The sequence below is a fragment of the Oncorhynchus gorbuscha genome, linkage group LG07 (genome assembly GCF_021184085.1).
Source record: "Oncorhynchus gorbuscha isolate QuinsamMale2020 ecotype Even-year linkage group LG07, OgorEven_v1.0, whole genome shotgun sequence".
Lineage (NCBI taxonomy): Eukaryota > Metazoa > Chordata > Actinopteri > Salmoniformes > Salmonidae > Oncorhynchus > Oncorhynchus gorbuscha.
In genome coordinates, this window is record NC_060179.1 from 23,082,289 (window position 1) to 23,106,419 (window position 24,131).

The 24,131-nt window shown below is 40.0% G+C and overlaps 1 protein-coding gene across 1 annotated transcript; it reads left to right on the forward strand.

Annotated features, from left to right (window-relative positions):
• The first annotated feature begins 10,135 nt into the window (after positions 1 to 10,135).
• LOC124039664 (myosin-7-like) lies at positions 10,136 to 22,964 on the forward strand. The gene is made up of 37 exons (XM_046355865.1): positions 10,136 to 10,368; positions 10,678 to 10,821; positions 10,913 to 11,069; positions 11,155 to 11,182; positions 11,275 to 11,380; positions 11,527 to 11,619; positions 11,961 to 12,024; positions 12,115 to 12,213; positions 12,643 to 12,746; positions 12,840 to 12,978; positions 13,084 to 13,202; positions 13,336 to 13,485; positions 13,582 to 13,752; positions 13,926 to 14,235; positions 14,346 to 14,419; positions 14,614 to 14,819; positions 14,932 to 15,055; positions 16,806 to 16,942; positions 17,024 to 17,279; positions 17,514 to 17,756; positions 17,844 to 18,020; positions 18,131 to 18,276; positions 18,347 to 18,437; positions 18,530 to 18,919; positions 19,060 to 19,186; positions 19,285 to 19,403; positions 19,492 to 19,688; positions 19,864 to 20,047; positions 20,430 to 20,595; positions 20,737 to 20,861; positions 20,941 to 21,249; positions 21,359 to 21,562; positions 21,662 to 21,958; positions 22,094 to 22,198; positions 22,320 to 22,415; positions 22,512 to 22,646; positions 22,929 to 22,964. The coding sequence occupies exons 1-37, from the start codon at positions 10,168 to 10,170 to the stop codon at positions 22,947 to 22,949; spliced, it is 5,814 nt and encodes a 1,937-aa protein (XP_046211821.1). The 5' UTR covers positions 10,136 to 10,167; the 3' UTR covers positions 22,950 to 22,964.
• Positions 22,965 to 24,131: the final 1,167 nt, after the last annotated feature.

A 24,131-nucleotide genomic window follows, 5' to 3' on the forward strand; every position in this document is an offset into this window, starting at 1 on the left:
CTAGCTATTATTATATTAGCAGCTAACAAGATTTAGGGCAACTTGCTAAGAAAAGACAAACTAGCTGTTTGCTGATGTAAGAAACACAAACTTATAGTGTCATTATTTATTTTTATTATCTGTTATTTTACCACGTTCTCATTTGCAGCAACGACCTGGGGAATAGTTACAGGGGAGAGGAGGGGGATGAATGAGCCAATTGTAAACTGAGGATTATTAGGTGACTGTGATGGTTTGAGGGCCAGATTGGGAATTTAGCCAGGACACCGGGGTTAACACCCCTACTCGAACGATAAGTGCCATGGGATCTTTAATGACCTCAGAGAGTCAAGACACCCGTTAATGTCCCATCCGAAAGATGGCACACTACACAGGGCAGTGTCCCCAATCACTGCCATGGGCCTTTGGGACATTTTTTTAGACCAGAGGAAAGAGTGCCTCCTACTGGCCCTCCAACACCACTTCCATTATAGAACGCTTGTGAATTTATATTAAGAAGCAAAGTGAAAACAGCATTGTTGTGATCAACATTGGTGCAAATGCTGCATTGACCATGCAGACTGAACACAAGTGTCTCCTGGTTGCAGTGTTGCCAACTCCTCAGTAAGCAAAGTAGCTATTGGCTGTCCTAAAAGTCGCTAGAAGTCGCTAAATGACGTCATCCCCCACTTTGCATAATTTGCAAAGTGCATGTAATTGTGATGGACGCTGTAGGAGAGAGGAATAACATTGTGGGAGAGACAAAAAAGTGAGTAAAAAACACCCTAAATATGTTTAGAACTACAAATGCCATTATTGTTTTTTAAAATGTCATAATTCCAACCCTCATCCTTTATCCGGGCGTAGGACCGGCGAAAGTGACCAAAAGATACACTCTGGCGGAGTTACTTAGTTTTTTATTCGATTTTTTATTTAATTACATTTTTTTGTTTTTTGATTTTTAGTTAAGTTTTCTTAATTTGGTTTGGTTTTTAACCTTAAGGTCCACAAGTCACAGTAAAACATGAACATTTTAAAACATTTTTTTGTATACAATCTACATTAACAATCTAAATGGACCAAAAAGAGACAATAGAAAAAACTGTCAATGGCAATGTGAGAAAATTATGGTAACTAGTCTGGCTCTAATTCAGGTTAATCGTTTAAAAATCAGCCAGCGGCGGCTTCCCGCATGCGTGATTCATTTGCAGTCTGGACACGGAGGGGTGAACATCTCCTGCTCTGACTGCAGCTGGGAGGGACTGCTGCGTGAGGGCTCGGCCGTCTGAGAGTGCTTTGGGACGGGGGTGGGGCTCATGGCAGCACCTGCTGCTAGTTGAGAAGAGTAAGAACGATACGTGCCTTCACATCAGTCTCCAAAAGTCTCCAATAACACCAGAAAAAGTTCCTCGATTTGTCGCTAGTCGCTTTTTTGAAAATGTGTCGCTAGAGGGGTCTGAATACTCGCTAAATATAGCAACAAAGTCGCTAAGTTGGCAACACTGCTTTTCTTTAACCTTTATTTAACTAGGCAAGCCAGTTAAGAACAAATTCTTATTTTCAATGACAGCCTAGGAACAGTGGAACTGCCTGTTCAGGGGTAGAACGACAGATTTGTACTTTGTCAGCTCAGGGATCTGAACTTGCAACCATCCGGTTACTAGTCCAACGCTCTAAACACTAGGCTACCCTGCCGCTTGGTTGAGGAACATCAAATGCACATTCTTGAGTGACAAGAGGCGTGGCTAGGTCTGTGTGGAAAGTGGCATGGAGAGAAAGAGCAGAGTTGACGTTACACTTGGTGTATCACATTTAACAAAACAAACATTCAAATACTGGTATAGATGGTAAAGTAAAAACCCAAACCGATCCCTTTATAAATACAGGTATATAATAAAATACGGTATACTGTCCAGCCCTAGCTAAGGTCTAGTCAACGCTGGTCTGACCAATCGGAATCCATGCTTCAAGAATTTTTAAAGTTTTGAATGACATTAACATATACAGTACCAGTCAATAGTTTGGACACACCCACTCATTCAAGGGTTTTTCTTTATTTTTACTATTTTCTACAGAATATAGTGAAGACATCAAAACTATGAAATAACATATATGGAATCATGTAGTAACCAAAAGAGTGTTAAACACATCGAAATATATGTTATTTTTGAGATTCTTCATAGTAGCCACCCTTTGCCTTGATGACAGCTTTGCTCTCCAGGACATCTACAGCACTCAATGTCACAGGAAGGCCAAAAAGATCATCAAGGACATCAACTACCCAAGCCACGGAATGTTCACCCGGCTATCATCCAATTCGGCTTGACCCCTAAACCCTCACAAACTTTTACAGACGCGCCATTGAGAGCATCGTGTCGGGCTGTATCACCTCCTGTCACGGCAATTTCACTGCCCGCAACCGCAGGGCTCTCCAGAGGGTGGTGCGGTTGGCCCAACGCATCACCACGGTTACACTGCATTCCCTCCAGGACATCTACTGTACAGCACCCAATGTCACAGGAAGGCCAAAAAGATAATCTAGGACATCAACCACCCAAGCCACGGCCTGTTCACCCCACTATCATCTAGAAGGCGAGGTCAGTAGAGGTACATCAAAACTGGGACCGAGACAGACTGAAACAGTTTTCATCTCTAGGACATCAGACTATTACATAGCCATCCCTAGCCGGCCTCCACCCAGTAACCTGAACTTTGTCACTGTCACTAGCCGGCTACCACCCCGTTACTCAACCCTGCACCTTAGAGGCTGCTGCCCTAAAGTATGTACATAGACATGGAATGACTGGTCACTTTAATAATGGAACACTGGTCACTTTAATAATGTTTACATACTGTTTGACTCATTTCATATGTATATACTGTATTCTATTGTATTTTAGTCAATGCCACTCCGACATTGCTTGTCCTAATATTTATATATCTCTTAATTCCATTATTTTACTTTTAGATGGTGTGTATTGTTGTGAATTGACAGATATTACTGCACTGTTGAAGCTAGGAACACAAGCATTTCGCTACTACCGCACTGACATCTGCTAAATATGTGTATGCGACCAATACATTTTGATTTGATTTTGAATGCTGTAGATAATCATTCTTAACTTCATTACTTCATGTATTGATTTTATACCAATTCTGGGGTCAATTTAACTAATAGTTCATGTTAAGATTGGTGAAAAATGGTCAGCTTTATTTTCATAATATTTCACATTGTTTGTCTGCATAATTTACTTGAGACATAGTCTACTTGATCAATAGTTATTGCTCTAGTATCCTATGGTGCCACTGGTGTCAATGACATCTGTAGTGCCACCAACTGGTCTGGTGCAGCCATCTAAGGTTTCCAGTGAGTATATATCCACTGAAACTAATTTAAGACAAGTACCATGGATCTACATTCCACATGTACTGTCAATTGGTCCTATGGTTCATGAGAAGAATTGTGGCATATTTTAGCATATTAGCGTACGTGCTAATACGCATCTACTGGTGTAGTGTGGACGTATTTGAATGCATCAATGTTATTTACTCAAACTCTTGAGGGACTATTGTGGTGAGTCCAAAGAACACATTTGTAGTGAATCTGACTTTTAGTCGATGAGAAGAAGATTTATGATTATTGTATGCATTAGCGTTACATAGTCAAAAAGGTGAAATGTGAATAGTTTCCTCTTTTTTAAAGACATCAATGCCAAACGTAACATGGATCATTTGATTACCCTAAAATGTTTCAAGTTGATAGGCCATTGTGGAGTTGATTTACAAAGGATTTAAATGGACACAAAATATGTACTGATTTATCAATTAATCAGCCATGTCTTAACCAATGGCTTACATTTTCTCAAACTAAGTTAAGAGATGTACCATGGGCGTCCATACCAAATTGGTGATATTTGGATTTACGGTTTATGAGAAGATGTTTTTCAAAGGTTTTCAAACATTGGAGGACAATTTATCCTGACGGGGTCCTTGAGACAGATTTGTTCACCTACATACAAAGTTTCAAGTTTATAGGTCAAACGGGGTGACAAATATGCAGGTTTAAGTTAGACTGCTTGTAACAGCGCCACCCATAGGCCAATTGGTGCCATTCTTTTAGATCAAGTCACACATGGTCTATGTTTGAGTTATTTGACCACGTCAAGGAACAAATATATAAGAATAGCAACAGGTTTCACAGATTCACGGTAAACCCCTAAATAATATACAAAACAACACAAACATAAAACACAACTACAATCCTCAGTGAAGAGGCTTCAACAACGTACTTTGGAGCAGTTCCTCCTTGAGATGGTGTTAGAAGAAGGTTGAGTTGCAGCAATTAACCCCTGACCTAAAACTTAACCATTTGCTTGCTGTTGTAGTCTCCTGCCCTCAAGTTTAGAATCCACATTCCTATCCTCAACTATGTTTCAATCAAACACACCAACTGGTTCTCGTAGTGAATGCTTCTCAGAAATGTTTACTCTCTATGGCCTTGACAATCATGCATTGGTTACAGTAAACTTAAAGTAATTAATACATTCCCTCCATTTATTTTTAGTGATGTTTTTGTTCAAGGATGAACACTGGCCTAATTATTATAGTAATGATCTTAAATTGCTTTGTTTATGTGTGACCAAATTTCAGTAAACAGACATTTTTATAGACCACCAGCTAATCTCAGAAATCAATGAACCTCACAAGCTGTCCATCTCAATCAGAGAAAGGCACTCAGCAGGAATTTCACTGGGTTATAGTTGTACTGAAGGACAAAGGGAGGGAAACAATGTGGCATAAACAAGACAGAGTTAAGGTTAGACCCCACAAGCCAACAACTTGAGAGACAGCAACAGCCACACCCCACTTATTAGAATAGAAAACAACTTTATTGTCTGTTACAGCAAATCATTTACATATGTCTTCTGCTCTGTTCTAAACCCTCAAAATGTAGATTTAAATTCTAAATTCACTAGGCTACATATGTATGATTTTCACACCTCCTACACATATTTAGGTTATAATATCACAACTGTGTCTTGTATTCTGCTTATTATATAGGCTAATGTTGGTTCTTCTCTATCATTTTCTTCATTGGGCTTTGGAAAAACACCAATTAAAATGTAACTATGAGTAATAGAATTGTTTCATATTTGGGGGGTATTTAGGCTGGTCGTTAGATAAGGCTTTCTAGCTGAAAAAGCAACAAAAACTATTAAGTTCAATTTTATTTGCATAAAAAAACCTTTAGCCTTCTCTGTTGTCTTTCTAATTGCTTACATTTTGTGCATCTTAACTTTGAATCACTCAACATCAATAACTGACACAATTGGGATTTTAATTTAATGTACCCTTATTGTGAAGTGTTACCACATTAATACTGAAATACTGTAACATGTTTTTTATATGCAAGAGTTTAAAGTGTTATACATTAAGAAACAACACGCTAATAGTCCATCTGTGTTAACTATAGGGAAGACTGTGATGTGATCTCTTGGGCTGCAAACTGTACTTCGTACCAAGTCCAGCTGGGAACTCACAACAAATGATCTACACCAAAAATGAGATTGAAGCGAGGTCTTATCAAATCAAGGCTATTTTCTCAGTCTTTCGGATTCTGACTATGACACAAATTTCCTATATGATAATACTATCCACACTAATTTCTTAAAATGTAATATCCCTACACCTGCACATTGAGTACTGCATGCTGACTGTCCGGTAGGTTAAAGATAATGTCATTATGACTTACCTTGGTCAGTGGTGATTCTGTTGCTATTGGAAGATTTGTGGAGGCTACTCCTGCATCACTAACCTATATCTTTCTTTCACCCCCTGTCAGGGAGCCCACGTGCCTTGGTGAGGGAAGAGATGGTCTTAGCCTGGGGGAGCAGTAGAGATGGCCTGGCAGTCTGTCAATATATGGAGACAAATGACAACAGAAGAATAGGTTAAGGTGAATCCATGTGTTGAAGTACATCAAGCACAACACACGGCAGCTGGGAATGGGATCCTTAGAGAGTCATTGAAGGGCAGGGGATGGTATGTTCAGCTGTGGAAGCTAATTGCAGAACCTCAAGGCTGAAGCGAGGGCCAGGGTGTGAAGTTGTAAGAGTCAAAAGGGCTCCAACATGCATTATACTATACAGGGGTCATATGCACAGGTCTTGAAGGAGGTAACACCATTTCCAGCTATGTCACAAGTACATCATCACCTTGTTAACAGCTTCACACTTCTTGATCTTTAACAGTGTGACACTTACAAATCCAAGACCTCATGTCCCTTGTCTCAGCACCTTATCAGATAATCACTCAGTCTAATTGAGAAATACACAGGGGCTACGCATGGTTTTGGGTATGCAATGTACTAAGAATGACTTGATGCAAACTTTACACAGAGGACACTAATAAATAGCAGGGGGAAAAAACAAAAGGCTATTCACCAAGGTTTCAATAGCATATTGTTTTTGAAAGCATTACCAGTATCTTATTATCTGACATGTTGGACACTGATAAACATCATGTACCCTTTTTTTTAGGAGCACTGATAGTAAATTGTATATTTTTGAATGAATTATGTGTAAAATAAACTATATCTTCTGTTTCCAACTCAGGTATGACGCGCCTGGGTGAAAGTTTCATGAGGTAAATTGAGTCCCCCCTTCCATTTGTGGCCTGGAATTATTTATGTGAGAAGGCTGCAGCTATTACAATGTCAGATGGTGAGGCCCACACATTCAAGCACATTGAAGTGCCTCATGGTCAGTTGAAGGAATCCAATAACAATTTCACAGGTTTATATTTGTCCTCAAGGATAAAAAGGAGACAATGCCACGTCAACAAGATGGGGCCTATGGTTATGTTTACAGTAGCTGGGACTCTTAATGACAATGGAAAGGAAAGTGACCTTGCCTTGGTGAACAACTGACAGTTGCAGTTGTCTTGCCATGATTTCACACCATGTATGATGACTTTCTCATGACATCCAATTACATTAAGCAATCACAACACAAAGATGTTCTAGTTTGTTCCCAAACATGTACTAGAACATAAAACTCAAAACTAACCTCAATTAAAATCAATCCCCCTTACTAAATTCAAGGGATTTCCAATGATCAAACATACAATATTGGTATGTGTTGGATGTCCATGGAGCCTGAAACAACTGCCCAATAAAGGAGGGTGCTAAAATGGGCTCTGAAATGTCATAACGTTGTCATGTAGCCACCTCATCTGGTAAAGTGACACAAAAAAAGGAATTATAGCAAAGTGTGATGCTCTACATGCACCTTGGGTTTTTGCTCCCCTTCTCCCTCCTTATTGATGGCCTGTTGTTACAACACGCCTGATAGGTCTGAGGTGCACACCTCTACTTCCAAAAGTTTGGGATCTAACTTTCTGTCATTTCATGTTACATACATCATTTGATGAATTCTCATTGGTCAAACATACATGCTTGTAATGTTTAGATGACTACAGTGCCTGAAACCGCCCCCTGATCAAGTGGGCTTTCAATGCAGCCAATTTCTCCCCTCCTCTGTCCTCCCTGGAATAGCCTGTTGTTATAACGAGCCTGATAGGTCAAAGAGGTATACACCTCTAGCCCCAAATACAGCTCTTTTGAAATAATCAGTCTAATTTATGTCATGACATGAACCATCTCCATATAGGGCTGAGCAACACTCTTTATAAAGAGAGATGGAGACCAGGGGGAGACAGACCAGGGGGAGACACGAGACACCGGACATCCTGAAGGTAAGCACATAGAGGCAGTCTGCTGAGGAGGGCAAAGATAATCATTATACGACCTAACAATAGTCATAACCACACATTGCTGGTCAGTTGACTGATATTTGTCTTTGTATTTGTCTATTTCATTCTCAGTAGAGATCTTTTCCACCAAACGTATCCAAGGGGTGACCAACAACAGGTAAGAATCATAATCTTCTAAGGTTCTATAAGATGCCTCCTAGTGGTTTGTGTGAAGTCTTTAAATGTGTTTCATGAAAACTATAACAGCTTGACAAATTTGTATACTAATGCAAAAATAAAGATACAAATTATGTTATTTATTTGATGTATTCAATTTTCTTGTCTGTACTCATCAATCCAGTCAACTTGTTTATGTGGCATAATACATATTTCCTGTATAATAATTACATGTTGTCAGTGTCATCACTACACAAGCTGTAGATTTCAGCTGCAGTGGACCTAGTCACTTTGATCTGCTCTGAATCTCACATGTTTTGGTTCATTTCCAATGTGCTGTTGGTTTACTGACCTTTGCATTGTTCAGATAAACACTTAATAATCTATGACTCTAAATCTGGTAGTTTACTGCTGTCCTGCCTCGACCTTCATGTTTTTTTTAGGCTTATATTCTAAAGTTCTATTGGTCTGCCATGACCATTATGCCATGGCTGGTACAGTATACTACTCATATACAGTACAAAATGATTGACTCTCTAGATAAAGATGAGCAAAAATGACTGTATAAAATAAATCATTCAAATAATGAGCTATTTAGTATCCTAAATCAATTCGGGAAATTATAATATTTTATGCTAATACAATTGCTCAGAGAAATATATTTTGTTTAACAAGTAAAACAACTTTTCTCAAAAAGGAGTCGAAATGATTGACTCCCCTGTTTTCAATACCCCACCTTGTGAGAATAATGGGTCTGAGCCTTTTTGTCAAATATATCACGAGTTGGGACACATTGGGGAGGATCTTCCCCCATTCCTCCATACAGAATCCTTCCAGATCCTTGATATCCTTCATCTGTGCTTATGGACTGCCCTCTTCAATTCAAACCACAGGTTTTCAATAGGTTTCAAGTCTGAAGACTGAGATGGCTATTGCAAAATGTTGATTTTGTGGCCAATGAACCATTTGTTTGTGGATGTTGATGTGTGCTTGGGTTATTGTCTTGTTGGAAGATCCACTTGCGATCAAGTTTCAGCCTCCTGCTAGAGGCAACCAGGTCTTTGCCTAAAATGTCCTTGTACTGGGTAAAGGTCATGATGCCATTGACCTTAACAAGGGCCACAGTGGCATTATCCTCATGTATTGAAAGGTATAGAAAACAGGGGTGTCAATCATTTTTACCCTGTACCTGTTAGATAAAAAAATATTACTTAATAAAATCTCTTTCCCTGAGCAATTGTATTACAATTGTATTATAAAAAATCTATAATTTCCAAATGTTTTTGAGCATACAATATAGCTCAGTATCTGATTATTTTATTTAACACAGTCATTTTTGCTCATCTTTATCAAAGGTGTCAATAATATCGGACACCACTGTACATACAGTAATACTAATATCACATTATACAATTATACAATTTCCGGCTGAAAAAAACAACATGTGGAATAAGTCAAGGGATATGAATGCTTTCTGAAGGCACTGTATGTATTCAATGCTCTGTTCCTGCCTTCACAGGTTTAAGAATGGGGGACAGTTTGATGGCAGAGTCTGGGACTTCATTAACTCAAACCTTTTACTGTAATGTATGTAATATGTACATACTGTATGTATTCAATGCTCTGTTCCTGTCTTCACAGGTTTATGAATGGGGGACAGTTTGATGACAGAGTCTGGGACTTCATTAACTCAAACCTTTTACTGTAATGTATGTAATATGTACATACTGTATGTATTCAATGCTCTGTTCCTGCCTTCACAGGTTTAAGAATGGGGGACAGTTTGATGGCAGAGTCTGGGACTTCATTAACTCAAACCTTTTACTGTAATGTATGTAATATGTACATACTGTATGTATTCAATGCTCTGTTCCTGTCTTCACAGGTTTATGAATGGGGGACAGTTTGATGGCAGAGTCTGGGACTTCATTAACTCAAACCTTTTACTGTAATGTATGTAATATGTACATACTGTATGTATTCAATGCTCTGTTCCTGTCTTCACAGGTTTAAGAATGGGGGACAGTTTGATGGCAGAGTCTGGGACTTCATTAACTCAAACCTTTTACTGTAATGTATGTAATATGTACATACTGTATGTATTCAATGCTCTGTTCCTGCCTTCACAGGTTTAAGAATGGGGGACAGTTTGATGGCAGAGTCTGGGACTTCATTAACTCAAACCTTTTACTGTAATGTATGTAATATGTACATACTGTATGTATTCAATGCTCTGTTCCTGTCTTCACAGGTTTAAGAATGGGGGACAGTTTGATGGCAGAGTTTGGCGCCGCAGCTTCCTTTCTGCGTAAATCAGACAAGGAGCGTATGGAATGCCAGACTAGACCCTTTGACATAAAGAGAGAGTGCTATGTGCCTGACCCTGAGGTAGAATACGTCAAGGCCACAATCACCAGCAGAGATGGGGCTAAAGTCACCGCTGAAACGGAGTTTGGAAAGGTAAATATTCTGTTGAAGAGCATTTCTAAAAGAATATGACCTGGAAAATGGATACCTAGAAAATCATAAGATAATTAATTTTCCTACTAGGATAACTCGCTTTATAGATTACTAAAAGTATTATTCTCACAAGAGACAACAAAAAGAAGAATCCTAACTTGAGATCTTGAACATGTTTTATGTAAATCAGGCATTACATGTAAATGGATGATTTGTGACAATTCAATGTTGTGTGTAATCTCAAATTAGGATGAGAACACCTCTGCACCTTAAAATGAAACAAAACAATTTCATTTGCTCTTCTTTCAGACTGTTACTGTGAAGGAGGACGACGTCCACCCCCAGAACCCGCCAAAGTTTGATAAAATTGAGGACATGGCGATGTTCACCTTCCTGCACGAGCCCGCTGTGCTGTTTAACCTCAAAGAGCGTTATGCAGCCTGGATGATCTACGTAAGTAATGACCTGTCTGCTAATATCTCCATTAAATCAATCATTCATTCAAATGAATTAAACTAAATATGCATCCCCTTGTCTTCCACAGACCTACTCAGGGCTGTTCTGTGTCACTGTCAACCCATACAAGTGGCTGCCAGTGTACGATCAGTCTGTTGTCAATGCATACAGAGGCAAGAAGAGGACAGAAGCTCCTCCTCACATCTTCTCCATCTCTGACAATGCCTACCAGTACATGTTGTCAGGTCAAATATAACTTTTCCTTTTCAAATATAGAAATCAAATGATATTTGGATAATGTCACATTTACTGATAATTCTCTTTCAACAGACAGGGAAAATCAGTCTGTCCTTATCACGTAAGTACATCAACCAAAGGTTATATCCATTTGGGACTATTAGAAATTAAGAGAAATTCTGAGACATCAACATTTGTATTTTTAAATCCTAGTGGAGAATCCGGTGCTGGAAAGACTGTTAACACCAAGAGAGTCATCCAGTATTTCGCCAGCATTGCTGCTGTTAGCGGAAAGAAAAGTGCCGCGGAAGAAAAAAAGGTTAACAATATTGATTGTTATCGATCCTAAATTAAACATTCTTCATGGCTGGATGGGCATACAGTATGTTAACAAAATCCAATATATGTTTGTACAGTATTTATTTTAATGCTGCATTTTAACACTGTGTGGTTGTTGGGTTGTAGGGGACCCTGGAGGATCAAATCATCCAGGCCAATCCTGCCCTGGAGGCTTTTGGTAATGCCAAGACCATCAGGAATGACAACTCCTCCAGATTCGTAAGTTTGGTCTTGTTTGTTTGTCAAATATCATTAAAATCTTATCCTCTGGATTTGAATTGTATAACCATTAGCTGATGTCATGACGTTAGTTAATCTTCCCTTTTGGGTCTGTCTGTGCACCAGACCTGGGTTAAAAAGTATTTGTTTTATTTCAAATACTTTCAGTGTTTGATTGAGAACCAGAAATGTGGGATTTAAACTTGTAGGACTATTCCACCAGTTCCATTACACCATGCAAACTCAATCATGCGCACTTAAGGTATTCAAAAAGAAAACAAATACTACTTGAACCCAGTTCTCGTGTGCTCATTCATTTATGCTATTACAATAATTTACAGGGTAAATTCATCCGCATTCATTTTGGAGTCAGTGGGAAGCTTTCGTCTGCTGACATTGAGACTTGTGAGTACAACACTCAATTTGCTCAGGAATGAACAGATATATTTGACAGGAAACACATTAATACCAAAAGCACTTTTCCATACTGATCAGATCTTCTGGAGAAGTCACGTGTCACTTTCCAGCTCAAGGCTGAGAGAGACTATCACATCTTCTACCAGATCCTGTCCCAAAAGAAACCAGAACTGCTGGGTGAGTATTGAATCATCAAACTGAGTAGGGTTGAGGTCAATTCAGGATTAAACGGAAAATTTCTGATGAAATCAAATAAAAATATTATGGTGCAGCCAGCCCAGAGAGTGTGCTACCCCCGATCCCCCAGCGAAAAACACTCAGCACAATGTAGCGTGATTTATGTTGTGACGTTTCCTTTTTTCATAAGAAAGTTTAAATTATTTAAATTCCATGCAAGTACGCAACACTGAAATTGGATGCACACAAATCAATCTCCAGCTGCAGTTTTTCGAAACTTGATTAGGACTAATTTGCCGTCCTGTCTATTTATAATATAACACAATGCCAATTTTAGAATTGACCCCAATCCTAATACTGAGTGTATCTTGTTTTGACCTATACCACAGCCCAAACACAAATGAAACTGTGCTGTTCAATTATTTTCAGAGATGCTACTCATCACCAGCAATCCCTATGACTATGCCTTCATCTCCCAAGGAGAGATTGCTGTAACCTCCATTAATGATGCAGATGAGCTAATGGCTACTGATGTGAGTAGAATATGTACATACTGTACATACGATCATTTCCCACTTGTATCCAACTCTTTCTCCAGTACAAAACAATGGCATTTTTGGAACTAGGATGCCTTTGATGTGCTGGGCTTCTCCCAAGAGGAGAAGAATGGCATTTATAAGCTGACTGGTGCCATCATGCACTACGGCAACATGAAGTTCAAGAATAAGCAGCGGGAGGAGCAAGCAGAGGCAGATGGCACTGAGGGTGAGTGCTGAGGATTTAAAACCTCTCAGTTCATTATAAAGTAGTATCTGAACATCAAAATGCAGTTAGTGTGCCTCTTCTAATCATACAACTTTGACGTTCCAGATATTGACAAAGCTGCATATCTGATGGGCCTGAACTCTGCTGACCTAGTCAAGGGGCTGTGTCATCCAAGGGTCAAAGTAGGAAATGAGTGGGTCACCAAAGGTCAGAATGTCGACCAGGTGAGTCTCAAAATAGTTTTACATTTCAAGCAGCTAACACTTCGGTATAGAGTTGCTAATATTTCCCTACCTGTAATTCCCACATTTATATTGAGGCTATGTTTTAGTAATTTATTTTCTCAATATTTTGTAGGTGTACTACTCTATTGGTGCACTGTCAAAGAAAGTTTACGAGAACATGTTCCTCTGGATGGTGATAAGAATCAACCTTTCTCTGGATACTAAGAATGCTCGCCAGCACTACATTGGTGTGCTGGACATTGCTGGCTTTGAGATCTTTGATGTGAGTGTCAAATTGATTTTAAAAAAGAACACTTGAAAAAATTAATCTAGAACATTACAGCTGACAAAATAAAGTAACTGTGAACTTCTATTTCAGTTCAACACCTTTGAGCAGCTGTGCATCAACTTCACTAATGAGAAGCTGCAGCAGTTCTTCAACCACCACATGTTTGTGCTGGAGCAGGAAGAGTATAAGAAAGAGGGCATCGTCTGGGAGTTCATTGACTTTGGCATGGACTTGGCTGCCTGCATTGACCTCATTGAAAGGGTTGGTATCTTCAGTTGTGCAGTAGTTGATATGATATGACCTAAGTCATCTTTGAGATTTCAAACATTACAAGGTACATCTCAATAAATGTCCTTCCATTACAAATTATTCTGATATTTATTCACTCTGCTTTCCCTTAAAATTAATTAATTTTCATTCATTCCTTCCACTAGCCCATGGGTATCATGTCCATCCTTGAAGAGGAGTGCATGTTCCCAAAGGCCAGTGATTCTACATTCAAAGCTAAGCTGTATGATACGCATCTGGGCAAAAATGCATGTTTCCAGAAGCCTAGGATTATTAAGGGTAGACCAGAGGCCCATTTCTCCTTGGTTCACTATGCTGGCATTGTTGACTACAACATTGGTAATTGGCTGGTGAAGAACAAGGACCCCCTGAATGAGACTGTGGTTGGACTGTTCCAGAAGTCAAGTCTTAAGTTCCTGGCCAACCTCTTTGTGAACTATGCTGGTGCAGAAGGAGGTACTATGTGTTTATATCAGTAAAGACTACAACACACTCAAATAAATAATCCACAGTATATGATAGTAGTAATAAAAGTATATTTGAATAGTTATTTCATTGTTATACAGCACCTGAAGAAAAAGCGGCTGGAGGAAAAAAGAAGAAAGGCTCTTCCTTCCAGACTGTGTCTGCATTGCACAGGGTAAATCTGAGCTTAAATCAATATATGTATGATGTTTTCACATGTCAGAATATTAACAGATGTATTATATTTGCGCTATATTTGAGATGCCAGTATGTTGGGTTAGGCATGTTAGCATTAAATGCCACTGTGACCTGTAAGGTACTTGGAGACTCATTCACTGATGGAAAATTCTACATTTGTCATACTGACAGGAGAACTTGGGTAAACTCATGACCAACTTGAGGTCTACTCACCCCCACTTTGTGCGTTGCATCATCCCCAATGAGACCAAGACTCCTGGGGCCATGGAGAATCCTCTGGTCATGCACCAGCTGCGCTGTAACGGTGTGCTGGAAGGCATCAGGATCTGCAGAAAGGGCTTCCCCAACAGAATCCTGTATGCCGACTTCAAACAAAGGTAAAAATAACTTTAAAAAAAAATTCAATTGTTTTCTTAAAAAAAAAATTCAATTGTTTAACTATTAAAATGTTCCCTTTTTTAAGATAATTTCTTTCTGATTTAAATTCAGATACCGCATCCTCAATCCAAATGCTATCCCCGAGGGTCAGTTCATGGACAACATGAAGGCAGCTGAAAAACTGTTGGGCTCTTTGGATATTGACCACACCCAGTACAGATTAGGACACACTAAGGTAAGTTCTCTAAATAGATGAAAAGCAATAAAAAAGCAACCTGTTGTACGAGGGTGGAAAAATAGCAGCAATATTACCAAAACATCACTATCATGGTAACCTGAGCAATGCCCTTTGAAATAAGTGCTGATATACCACTGGTCATGCTTACCTCATGTCATCTGTGTCTAGGGAAAATGTGTCTCGTCTAGATAAAAACAGAGTATACAAAACATTAAGAACAAATGGGTCAAGTCGAGGACCTGCTCTTTCCTTGACAGACTGACCAGGTGAATCCCGGTGAAAGCTATGATCCCTTATTGATGTCACTTGTTAAATCCACTTTAATCAGTGCAGATGAAGGGGAGGAGACGGGTTAAAGGATGATTTTTAAGCTTTAAGAGAATTGAGACATGGATTGTGTACGTGTGCCATTCAGAGGGTGAATGGGAAAAACAAAAATGGAAGTGCCTTTGAACGGGGTATGATAGTAGGTGCTTGGCGCACCAGTTTGTTTCAAGAACTACAACACTGCTGGGTTTTTCATGGTTAACAGTTTCCCGTGTGTATTAAGAATGTTCCACCACCCAAAGACATCCAGCCAATTTGCCAGTCAACATGGGCCAGCATCCCTATGGAAAGGGGGGGGGGGGTGCAAGTAAGTCAATATTATGAAGGTGTTCCTAATGTTTGTTATACTCAGTGTATATTTGGTGTAGTGCCACCATGTGGTAGATCCAGATCTAAAGTAGCTACTTATAAGCAATTAAAAGCATTGTGGCCATACTGTTTTTGTACATGTTTTTAAAGACCTTGCCAAATTGTGTAACTCTTGGTCAGCATGCTGGGATTGAAGTTCTAAAATCCACAGAGTGGCTGGGGATCTGACTTTTCTGGACCCCTCTTCCCAGGTTAAAGGTCCCAAAGCTTCTGCGCATGTGTGGGATTCTCTACTCACACACAGTCTCTGCTCTACTCGTAGAGAACAGGCTGCTCTGGTTTCTTGTTTAATAAAGTTAGATCAAAGCTGAATCAATGTCTGCAATATCCCAATGACAGTATTGTACATAACAGAACAGACTATAATAGCATTGTATAATGTTACTGTAAGAAAAAAACAGCACTTAATTTCTTATGAGATTTTAGGAGGATTGTGCGAATAGTTGCATTTTTGTCTCATGTGGCCAGAACTCAACAGTGCACGCCATTAAGCAAAATATGTATTTTAGTTGAAACAAAACACAGGTATGCTACAGGTTGTTAACACCATCTGCTATAAAACTCGCTCAATCTACACAACTAGAAGATCTAAATGAACATTCCCATGAAACTGATTAAGATCAAATGAAAGGCATGCAGTTTTTGCAAAGACGTTTCACCGGTAAAACTTGAAGAATTATCATTCACAATTGACAGTGAGAAATGTGAAGGGAGAGGGACAACAAAAATGTAGGCCTGAAGGTAAAGAAACAGAACATGATACTGATCTTTCAGGCGGGATCCAGGGAGGCAGGATGGGGGCCAAACGGGGCGTTACCAATGGATCCAAGCCTTGGCCAAATATAATTAGCTCATTACAGGCCCAAATTGTGGTCAATTTGTGTCATTTTTGTAAAAATTGGCATGAAATCAGCAATCTAAATAGAACTACCACGTTTTGTAAATCTGGGGATAACACATTCAAGGTATTTATGCTCAACTGGCATCAAAATACAATCCTGCCAAATACAAGACGATACAAGCACTACATTATGAACTTGTGTATCTTTAGGTGTTCTTCAAGGCTGGTCTCCTGGGTCTACTTGAGGAGATGAGAGACGATCGTCTCGCTCTTATCATCACTGGCTTCCAGGCCAGATCACGTGGTCTACTTGCCAGAATTGAGTTCCAGAAAATTGTTGACCGCAGGTTGGAATAAGAATAGATACAACTTCTGCAGACAATATGGTGGAGGAAGAAAAGGCTGTATAATTATATTAAATTTCACAGGGATGCCTTGCTTGTGATCCAATGGAACATTCGTGCCTTCATGGGTGTCAAGAATTGGCCCTGGATGAAGATGTACTTCAAGATCAAACCTCTGCTGAAGTCAGCAGAGACTGAGAAGGAGATGGCCAACATGAAGGAAGAATTCCTGAAGCTTAAAGAGGCTTATGCTAAAAGTGAAGCCCGTAAAAAGGAGCTGGAAGAGAAGATGGTATCCCTTATCCAAGAGAAGAATGACCTGCAGCTCGCTGTCCAAACTGTGAGTAACTTTAACTGCACTACAGTTGTTGCATTCACATCCTTTGTCAAAATGGCCTTTGTCAAAATGAGCTTTTAGCTAACTAGAGAAATGGAAAAACAGAGAGAGGAGCCACATGATTTGGTAAATACAAACAATCAGTGGAGCATTTGTCAATTATTTGTACTGTCCAAATATTATGCCACCAAACAAACTTCAAATACTTATAATACTTATATATTGACACATTGACAGCAAGAAGACACTATTGGTGATGCTGAAGAGAGATGTGAAGGTCTGATCAAGAGCAAAATCCAGCTTGAGGCCAAAGCCAAAGAGCTGACAGAAAGACTGGAGGATGAGGAGGAGATGAATTCAGAACTAACTGCTAAGAAGAGGAAGCTGGAGGATGAGTGCTCAGAACTCAAGAAGGACATTGATGATCTGGAGCTCACTCTGGCTAAAGTGGAGAAGGAAAAGCATGCCACAGAGAACAAGGTAATGGTTTATCTTTATTCTTGTGATGTTAAAATTCCAATTAAGTGGTTTGGATAAAAATGTAATGACACTGTTCTGTTTCCGAAGGTTAAAAACCTTACTGAGGAGATGGCAGCTCTGGACGAAATCATTGCCAAGCTGACCAAGGAGAAGAAGGCTCTGCAAGAGGCTCATCAACAAACGCTGGATGACCTGCAGAGTGAGGAGGACAAAGTCAACACGCTGACCAAGGCCAAAGCCAAACTGGAACAGCAAGTTGATGATGTGAGTATCAAATAGTAATTCACAAAAAGTACAACAAAATGAGTAATATCCTAAAAATACGCAACAGTAAATTGCTTACTATGAATATTGTTTAATATATCCTTTATCAGCTTGAAGGGTCTCTGGAGCAAGAGAAGAAGGTGAGAATGGACCTTGAGAGAGCCAAGAGAAAGCTGGAAGGAGACTTGAAGTTGACCCAGGAGAGCCTAATGGACCTGGAGAATGACAAGCAGCAGCTGGAGGAGAGAATGAAGAAGTAAGATCCCACAAAATAGCATGAATAGTTATTTTACAGAAGGTGCTCAAATGTGTTATTTACTTATCAGGAAGGACTTTGAGATGAGCCAACTCAACAGCAAGATTGAGGATGAGCAGGCTTTGGGTGCCCAGCTCCAGAAGAAACTGAAGGAGCTGCAGGTATTTCAATGGCATCGTTGAAAAGGGAATCTTTCTGTTACATATGCTTATGTTCTCATCTTACCAGAACATTTTAAATCCTAACATTTCAGGCCCGCATTGAGGAATTAGAGGAAGAGCTGGAGGCTGAAAGAGCTGCCCGTGCCAAGGTGGAGAAACAGAGGGCAGACTTGTCCAGAGAGCTAGAAGAGATCAGTGAGAGGCTGGAGGAGGCTGGTGGAGCCACTGCTGCCCAGATTGAGATGAACAAGAAGAGGGAGGCTGAGTTCCAGAAGGTGCGCAGAGACCTTGAAGAGGCTACCCTGCAGCATGAGGCTACAGCTGCCACTCTGAGGAAGAAAAATGCTGACAGTGTAGCTGACCTGGGAGAACAGATTGACAACCTTCAGAGAGTGAAGCAGAAGCTGGAGAAAGAGAAGAGTGAGCTCAGGCTGGAGCTGGATGATGTGGTCTCCAACATGGAGCAGATTGTCAAGGCTAAGGTCAGTGGATTCATAATGACAAAATACAATACCTTTCTGAGATCAGATAGATATAACAAATGGAACTGCACATGCCATTAGGTTAGTATATACAATCTATGAAGGTTGTGCTGTGTTATCTAAAAAACAAATGTTTTCAGACAAACCTGGAGAAAATGTGCCGCACTCTGGAGGACCAGATGAGTGAATACAGGACGAAAGCTGAGGAAGGACAGCGATCCATCAATGATTTCACTATGCAGAAAGCAAAGCTTCAAACTGAGAATGGTATATTAACTAAAAACCTGGACATGCATATAAACAGACAAAATGAATTACCACAATTAGTCATATAATTTTAAATAATTTGAATATCATGAAAACAGGTGAACTTGCCAGACAGCTGGAAGAGAAGGACTCTCTGGTCTCTCAACTGACCAGAGGTAAGCAGTCCAACGTTCAGCAGATTGAAGACCTCAAGAGACAACTAGAGGAGGAAGTCAAGGTATTTATACAAAGAATGCAGTGTCTCTTATCTAACTACATTCATCATCAGGCATAATTACAGATCCTTTTATAAATTTCCTTACCAGGCAAAGAACGCACTTGCCCATGCAGTGCAGTCTGCTCGCCATGACTCCGATCTGTTGAGGGAGCAGTATGAGGAGGAACAGGAGGCTAAGGCTGAGCTGCAGCGTGGCATGTCCAAGGCTAATGCTGAGGTGGCTCAGTGGAGAACCAAGTATGAAACTGATGCCATCCAGAAGACTGAAGAGCTTGAGGATGCAAAGTAAGGATGTTTTCTTACTTTTCAGGCTATTGAACCTTGGCTGAAAAAGCAATACACAAATCTACTGTACATGATCAATATATAATACATTGATTACGTGTTAAACAACCATTATACTGTACTTCCAGACAGAAAAAAGGCAGCTGAAATGTGTTTCTCAACTATGCCAATCTAGGAAGAAACTGGCTCAGCGTTTGCAGGATGCAGAGGAAGCTGTGGAAGCTGTAAATGCTAAATGTTCATCCCTAGAGAAGACTAAACACAGACTCCAGAATGAGATTGAAGATCTCATGGTGGATGTGGAGAGATCTAATGCAGCTGCTGCCTCTTTGGACAAGAAGCAAAGGAACTTTGACAAGGTAAGAAATAAACATATGGAATACAGAAGTCCTATTATGCTTCATTATTATACATGATAGGGGTAGCCTAGATATTTGAGAAGTGGGCCAACACCCTCAGACAAGAAAACCTGGTGCGGAGTTAGCCGGCAACTGGAGGGTCATCCTACATCCTACACCACCTGCCGTTGTGCCCTTGAGCAAGGTACTTAAACCCCAATAATTGCTCCAGGGGCACTGCACTGTGGCTGACCCATAGCTTCCAACGCCTGTGTGTCTCGGGGGGTTGGGTTTTGAGCACAAAGACACATTTCTATTCTTTGTAAGTTAATGGACAATAAGCACATCTCACCTTAATCATACACTGTATTCAAACTACCTAAAATACATGTATGATTTTCAGGTCCTGGCTGAGTGGAAGCAGAAGTTTGAGGAGTCTCAGACTGAGCTGGAGAGCTCCCAGAAAGAGGCCAGATCTCTCAGCACTGAGCTCTTCAAACTCAAGAACTCTTATGAGGAGTCTCTGGATCATCTGGAGACCATGAAGAGGGAGAACAAGAACCTCCAAGGTCAGAGCATAAGAATCATTGGGTTATATAACTTAGTCAATTGAAGATCGATATGCTATAGAGATCAGATAGAGATCAGATAGATATGCTATAGAGATCAGATCACAAAAAAAAATTGATGTACAATTATATTTTCCACAGAGGAAATTTCTGACCTGACTGAGCAGCTTGGTGAAGGAGGAAAGAGCATCCATGAGCTGGAAAAGATCCGTAAACAGCTGGAGCAGGAGAAGGCTGAGATACAGTCTGCTCTAGAGGAAGCTGAGGTGAGATTGGAAAATATTTACTGGTAGTGAAAGTACCAGAACTACATTTGACAAACTATGGATGGCTGTGTTCTCATAGGGCTCCCTAGAGCATGAGGAGGGCAAGATCCTGAGAGCTCAGCTGGAGTTCAATCAGGTGAAAGCTGACATTGAACGGAAGCTGGTAGAGAAGGATGAGGAAATGGAGATGAATAAGAGGAACCAGCAGAGAGTTGTGGATACCCTGCAAAGCACCCTGGAGGCAGAGACTCGCAGCAGGAATGAAGCTCTGAGGCTGAAGAAGAAGATGGAGGGAGATCTCAATGAGATGGAGATCCAGCTCAGCCAGGCCAACAGGCAGGCATCAGAGGCCCAGAAGCAACTTAAGGGTCTCCATTCCCATCTGAAGGTATTACTTCCACACCAATGAATTAAAAACATAGCTTTTGCCTTCAGAAAAAACCAAGCCACACTGTGTAACAAAATAAAATGAGTAAAATCATTGATTCTTTCTACAGGATTCTCAACTGCAGCTGGATGATGCTCTTCGTAGCAGTGATGACCTGAAGGAGAACATTGCCATTGTGGAGAGACGGAACAACCTGATGCAGGCTGAACTGGATGAGCTGAGAGCCCTGGTGGAGCAGACTGAGAGAGGCCGCAAACTCGCTGAGCAGGAACTGCTGGATGTTAGTGAGAGAGTTCAGCTGCTGCACTCACAGGTAAGACAGTAATATAGAACAATTAGCGTTCTCCTTAAATATCTGCTATTTGATGTACGTAGAGGTAATATACAAACAACATTTCAAATATATGCGTAGAACACCAGCTTACTGAGCCAGAAGAAGAAGCTAGAGGGCGACACATCCCAGCTTCAGAATGAAATGGAGGAGGCTGTGCAGGAGTGTAGAAATGCTGAGGAAAAAGCCAAGAAGGCCATTACTGATGCTGCCATGATGGCAGAAGAGCTGAAGAAGGAGCAGGATACAAGTGCTCACCTGGAGCGCATGAAAAAGAACATGGAGCAGACCATCAAGGACCTGCAGCACCGCCTGGATGAAGCTGAACAAATCGCCATGAAGGGGGGCAAGAAGCAGATCCAGAAACTGGAGGCCAGAGTGAGTGTCTAAGCTGCATTCTCTTCTATTAATTCAATGTCACATGTCATATCTCCAGTAATATTTCTAGCTGCAATATTAAAAGTAGTGGTAACTAACAAAGTAATTGGAAATGTTGCGTTAATATCTTTCGAGGTGAGAGAGCTAGAGACTGAAGTGGAACTGGAGCAAAGGAGGAGCAGTGATTCTGTGAAAGGAGTCCGTAAATATGAGAGACGCATCAAAGAACTCACCTACCAGGTACATCACAAAGTTCAAGTTGAAAGTGCACTGTTAACATGTTCAGAATCAAATGTAAAATGTTTACTGTTTAATGTTTATTCGGTATGACAAAAGAAATATCCATTCTTTTTGGATGCAGACTGAGGAAGACCGTAAGAATTTGAGCCGCCTGCAGGACCTGGTGGACAAACTGCAGCTTAAGGTCAAATCCTACAAGAGAACTTCAGAGGAGGCTGTAAGTCGAAAATCTTCCATCGTCCAACTGATGCATCTCTAAGTCTCAAATTGTTGTGTTTGCTGGAAACTTAAATCGTATAAACCTTTTTCACAGGAGGAACAAGCCAATGCCAATTTGGGCAAGTTCCGTAAGATTCAGCATGAACTGGATGAGGCAGAAGAGAGGGCTGATATTGCTGAGTCTCAGGTCAACAAGATGAGAGCCAAGAGTCGTGATGCTGGATCCAAAGTCAGTGAATTTGCTGTCAATGTGCAGTGTTGTATAGGTTATAATTTTGCAGTTTCCCATGACAAAAGCCTTAACCTTAAATAGTTTTAACGTCTCGTATCTGAGATTCTATTTAATGGTCATTTCAATTCTCGATATTCACTCATTTATTCCTGAAGAAAATAAGTAATAAATGCGTCAAGTGTTACCAAGTAACTATACATACTTGTTGAAGTTCCCCATTGTGTAAAATATCAACCAGAAAACAGTGTTCTCATTCTTTATCTATCCTCTCTGTCACAGAAAGGAAAGGATGACGAGTGAGGCCAAGAGTTGTGATGCCGACTCCCAGGTCAGTTATTTCAATCAACATAATTACATTGGTTATAATTTGCAAACTCCCTTATACCATGTATGATGACAGACCCAACCTCAATTGTTTTGTACGTTTAAAGGGTTGATTGCAACTAAGAAGCGGAACTTCTCAGGTGTCCACTGTGTTAGCACTGGTTTCATCAAAACAATACCTCGGGAGATTACACTGAGCTCTGTGATAACCGTGTCAGACTAGCTGATATTATGATGTTACGGCACCAAGCCAGCTTGATACTAGACATCGGAAATGGTCATTGTCTGTGTTCACTACTCCCGCCCGAAAGAAGTAACATCAAGAACAACTAAATCTATATAGTAAAAAGTTCAACTGAGTATTGTCATATAACAACTAAACAAATATGATTAGACTAGAATGCCCTGGTAGTACAAGGATTTTGTTATCATATTTAATTGCAGACAATTACTTATTATGCCAAGTTATGCCTACACAGGGGCAACTCTTCTGCGAAAATAAAGTTATTGAAGAACAACTTTTAATTAATCAAAACATTGTAAACGAAAGTGATATGGATTGCAGCAACACCTGTGACAGACAATCTACATATCAATATAAAATGAAGTACTTTGCATATTTAATTGATTAAAGGTAAAGGTCTCCATAAAAAAACACAACACTTAATAATAATGCTCATGTAGGCTTCATTAAATAATCCACAACAGCATTTTTGTCTATCATTACATTTTGGCTGTCATTTCTACTTTTTGTTGAAGATGTCATTTTCTGGCCATAGAATGCTTGGAAGACATCATTTCAAAGCTTAAAGAAAACAACCATGTTTACTTCAAGCAACACATGCTACAGGTGTGGCTTTGTGAGTGCTTTTCTGGATCAGAAATTAAAGAAATTATACTGACATGATGTGAGACGACACTCATATATATGGGGATTAAACATTTATGTCAATAATGATCACTCATTTGCAGATAATGAGATATGTGGCTAGTTAGCTAGCTATAGCCAGTCAGTAAATTCCCAATAAATGTGATGAGGCTGTCATTCAAATAACTTATACTAGTTAGCTAACTAGCTAGCTACATTTTTGAGTTAATAAGAAATTGATGGATAACACAAGTCATGTATAATGAATGTTGGCTAGCTAATGCACTAAG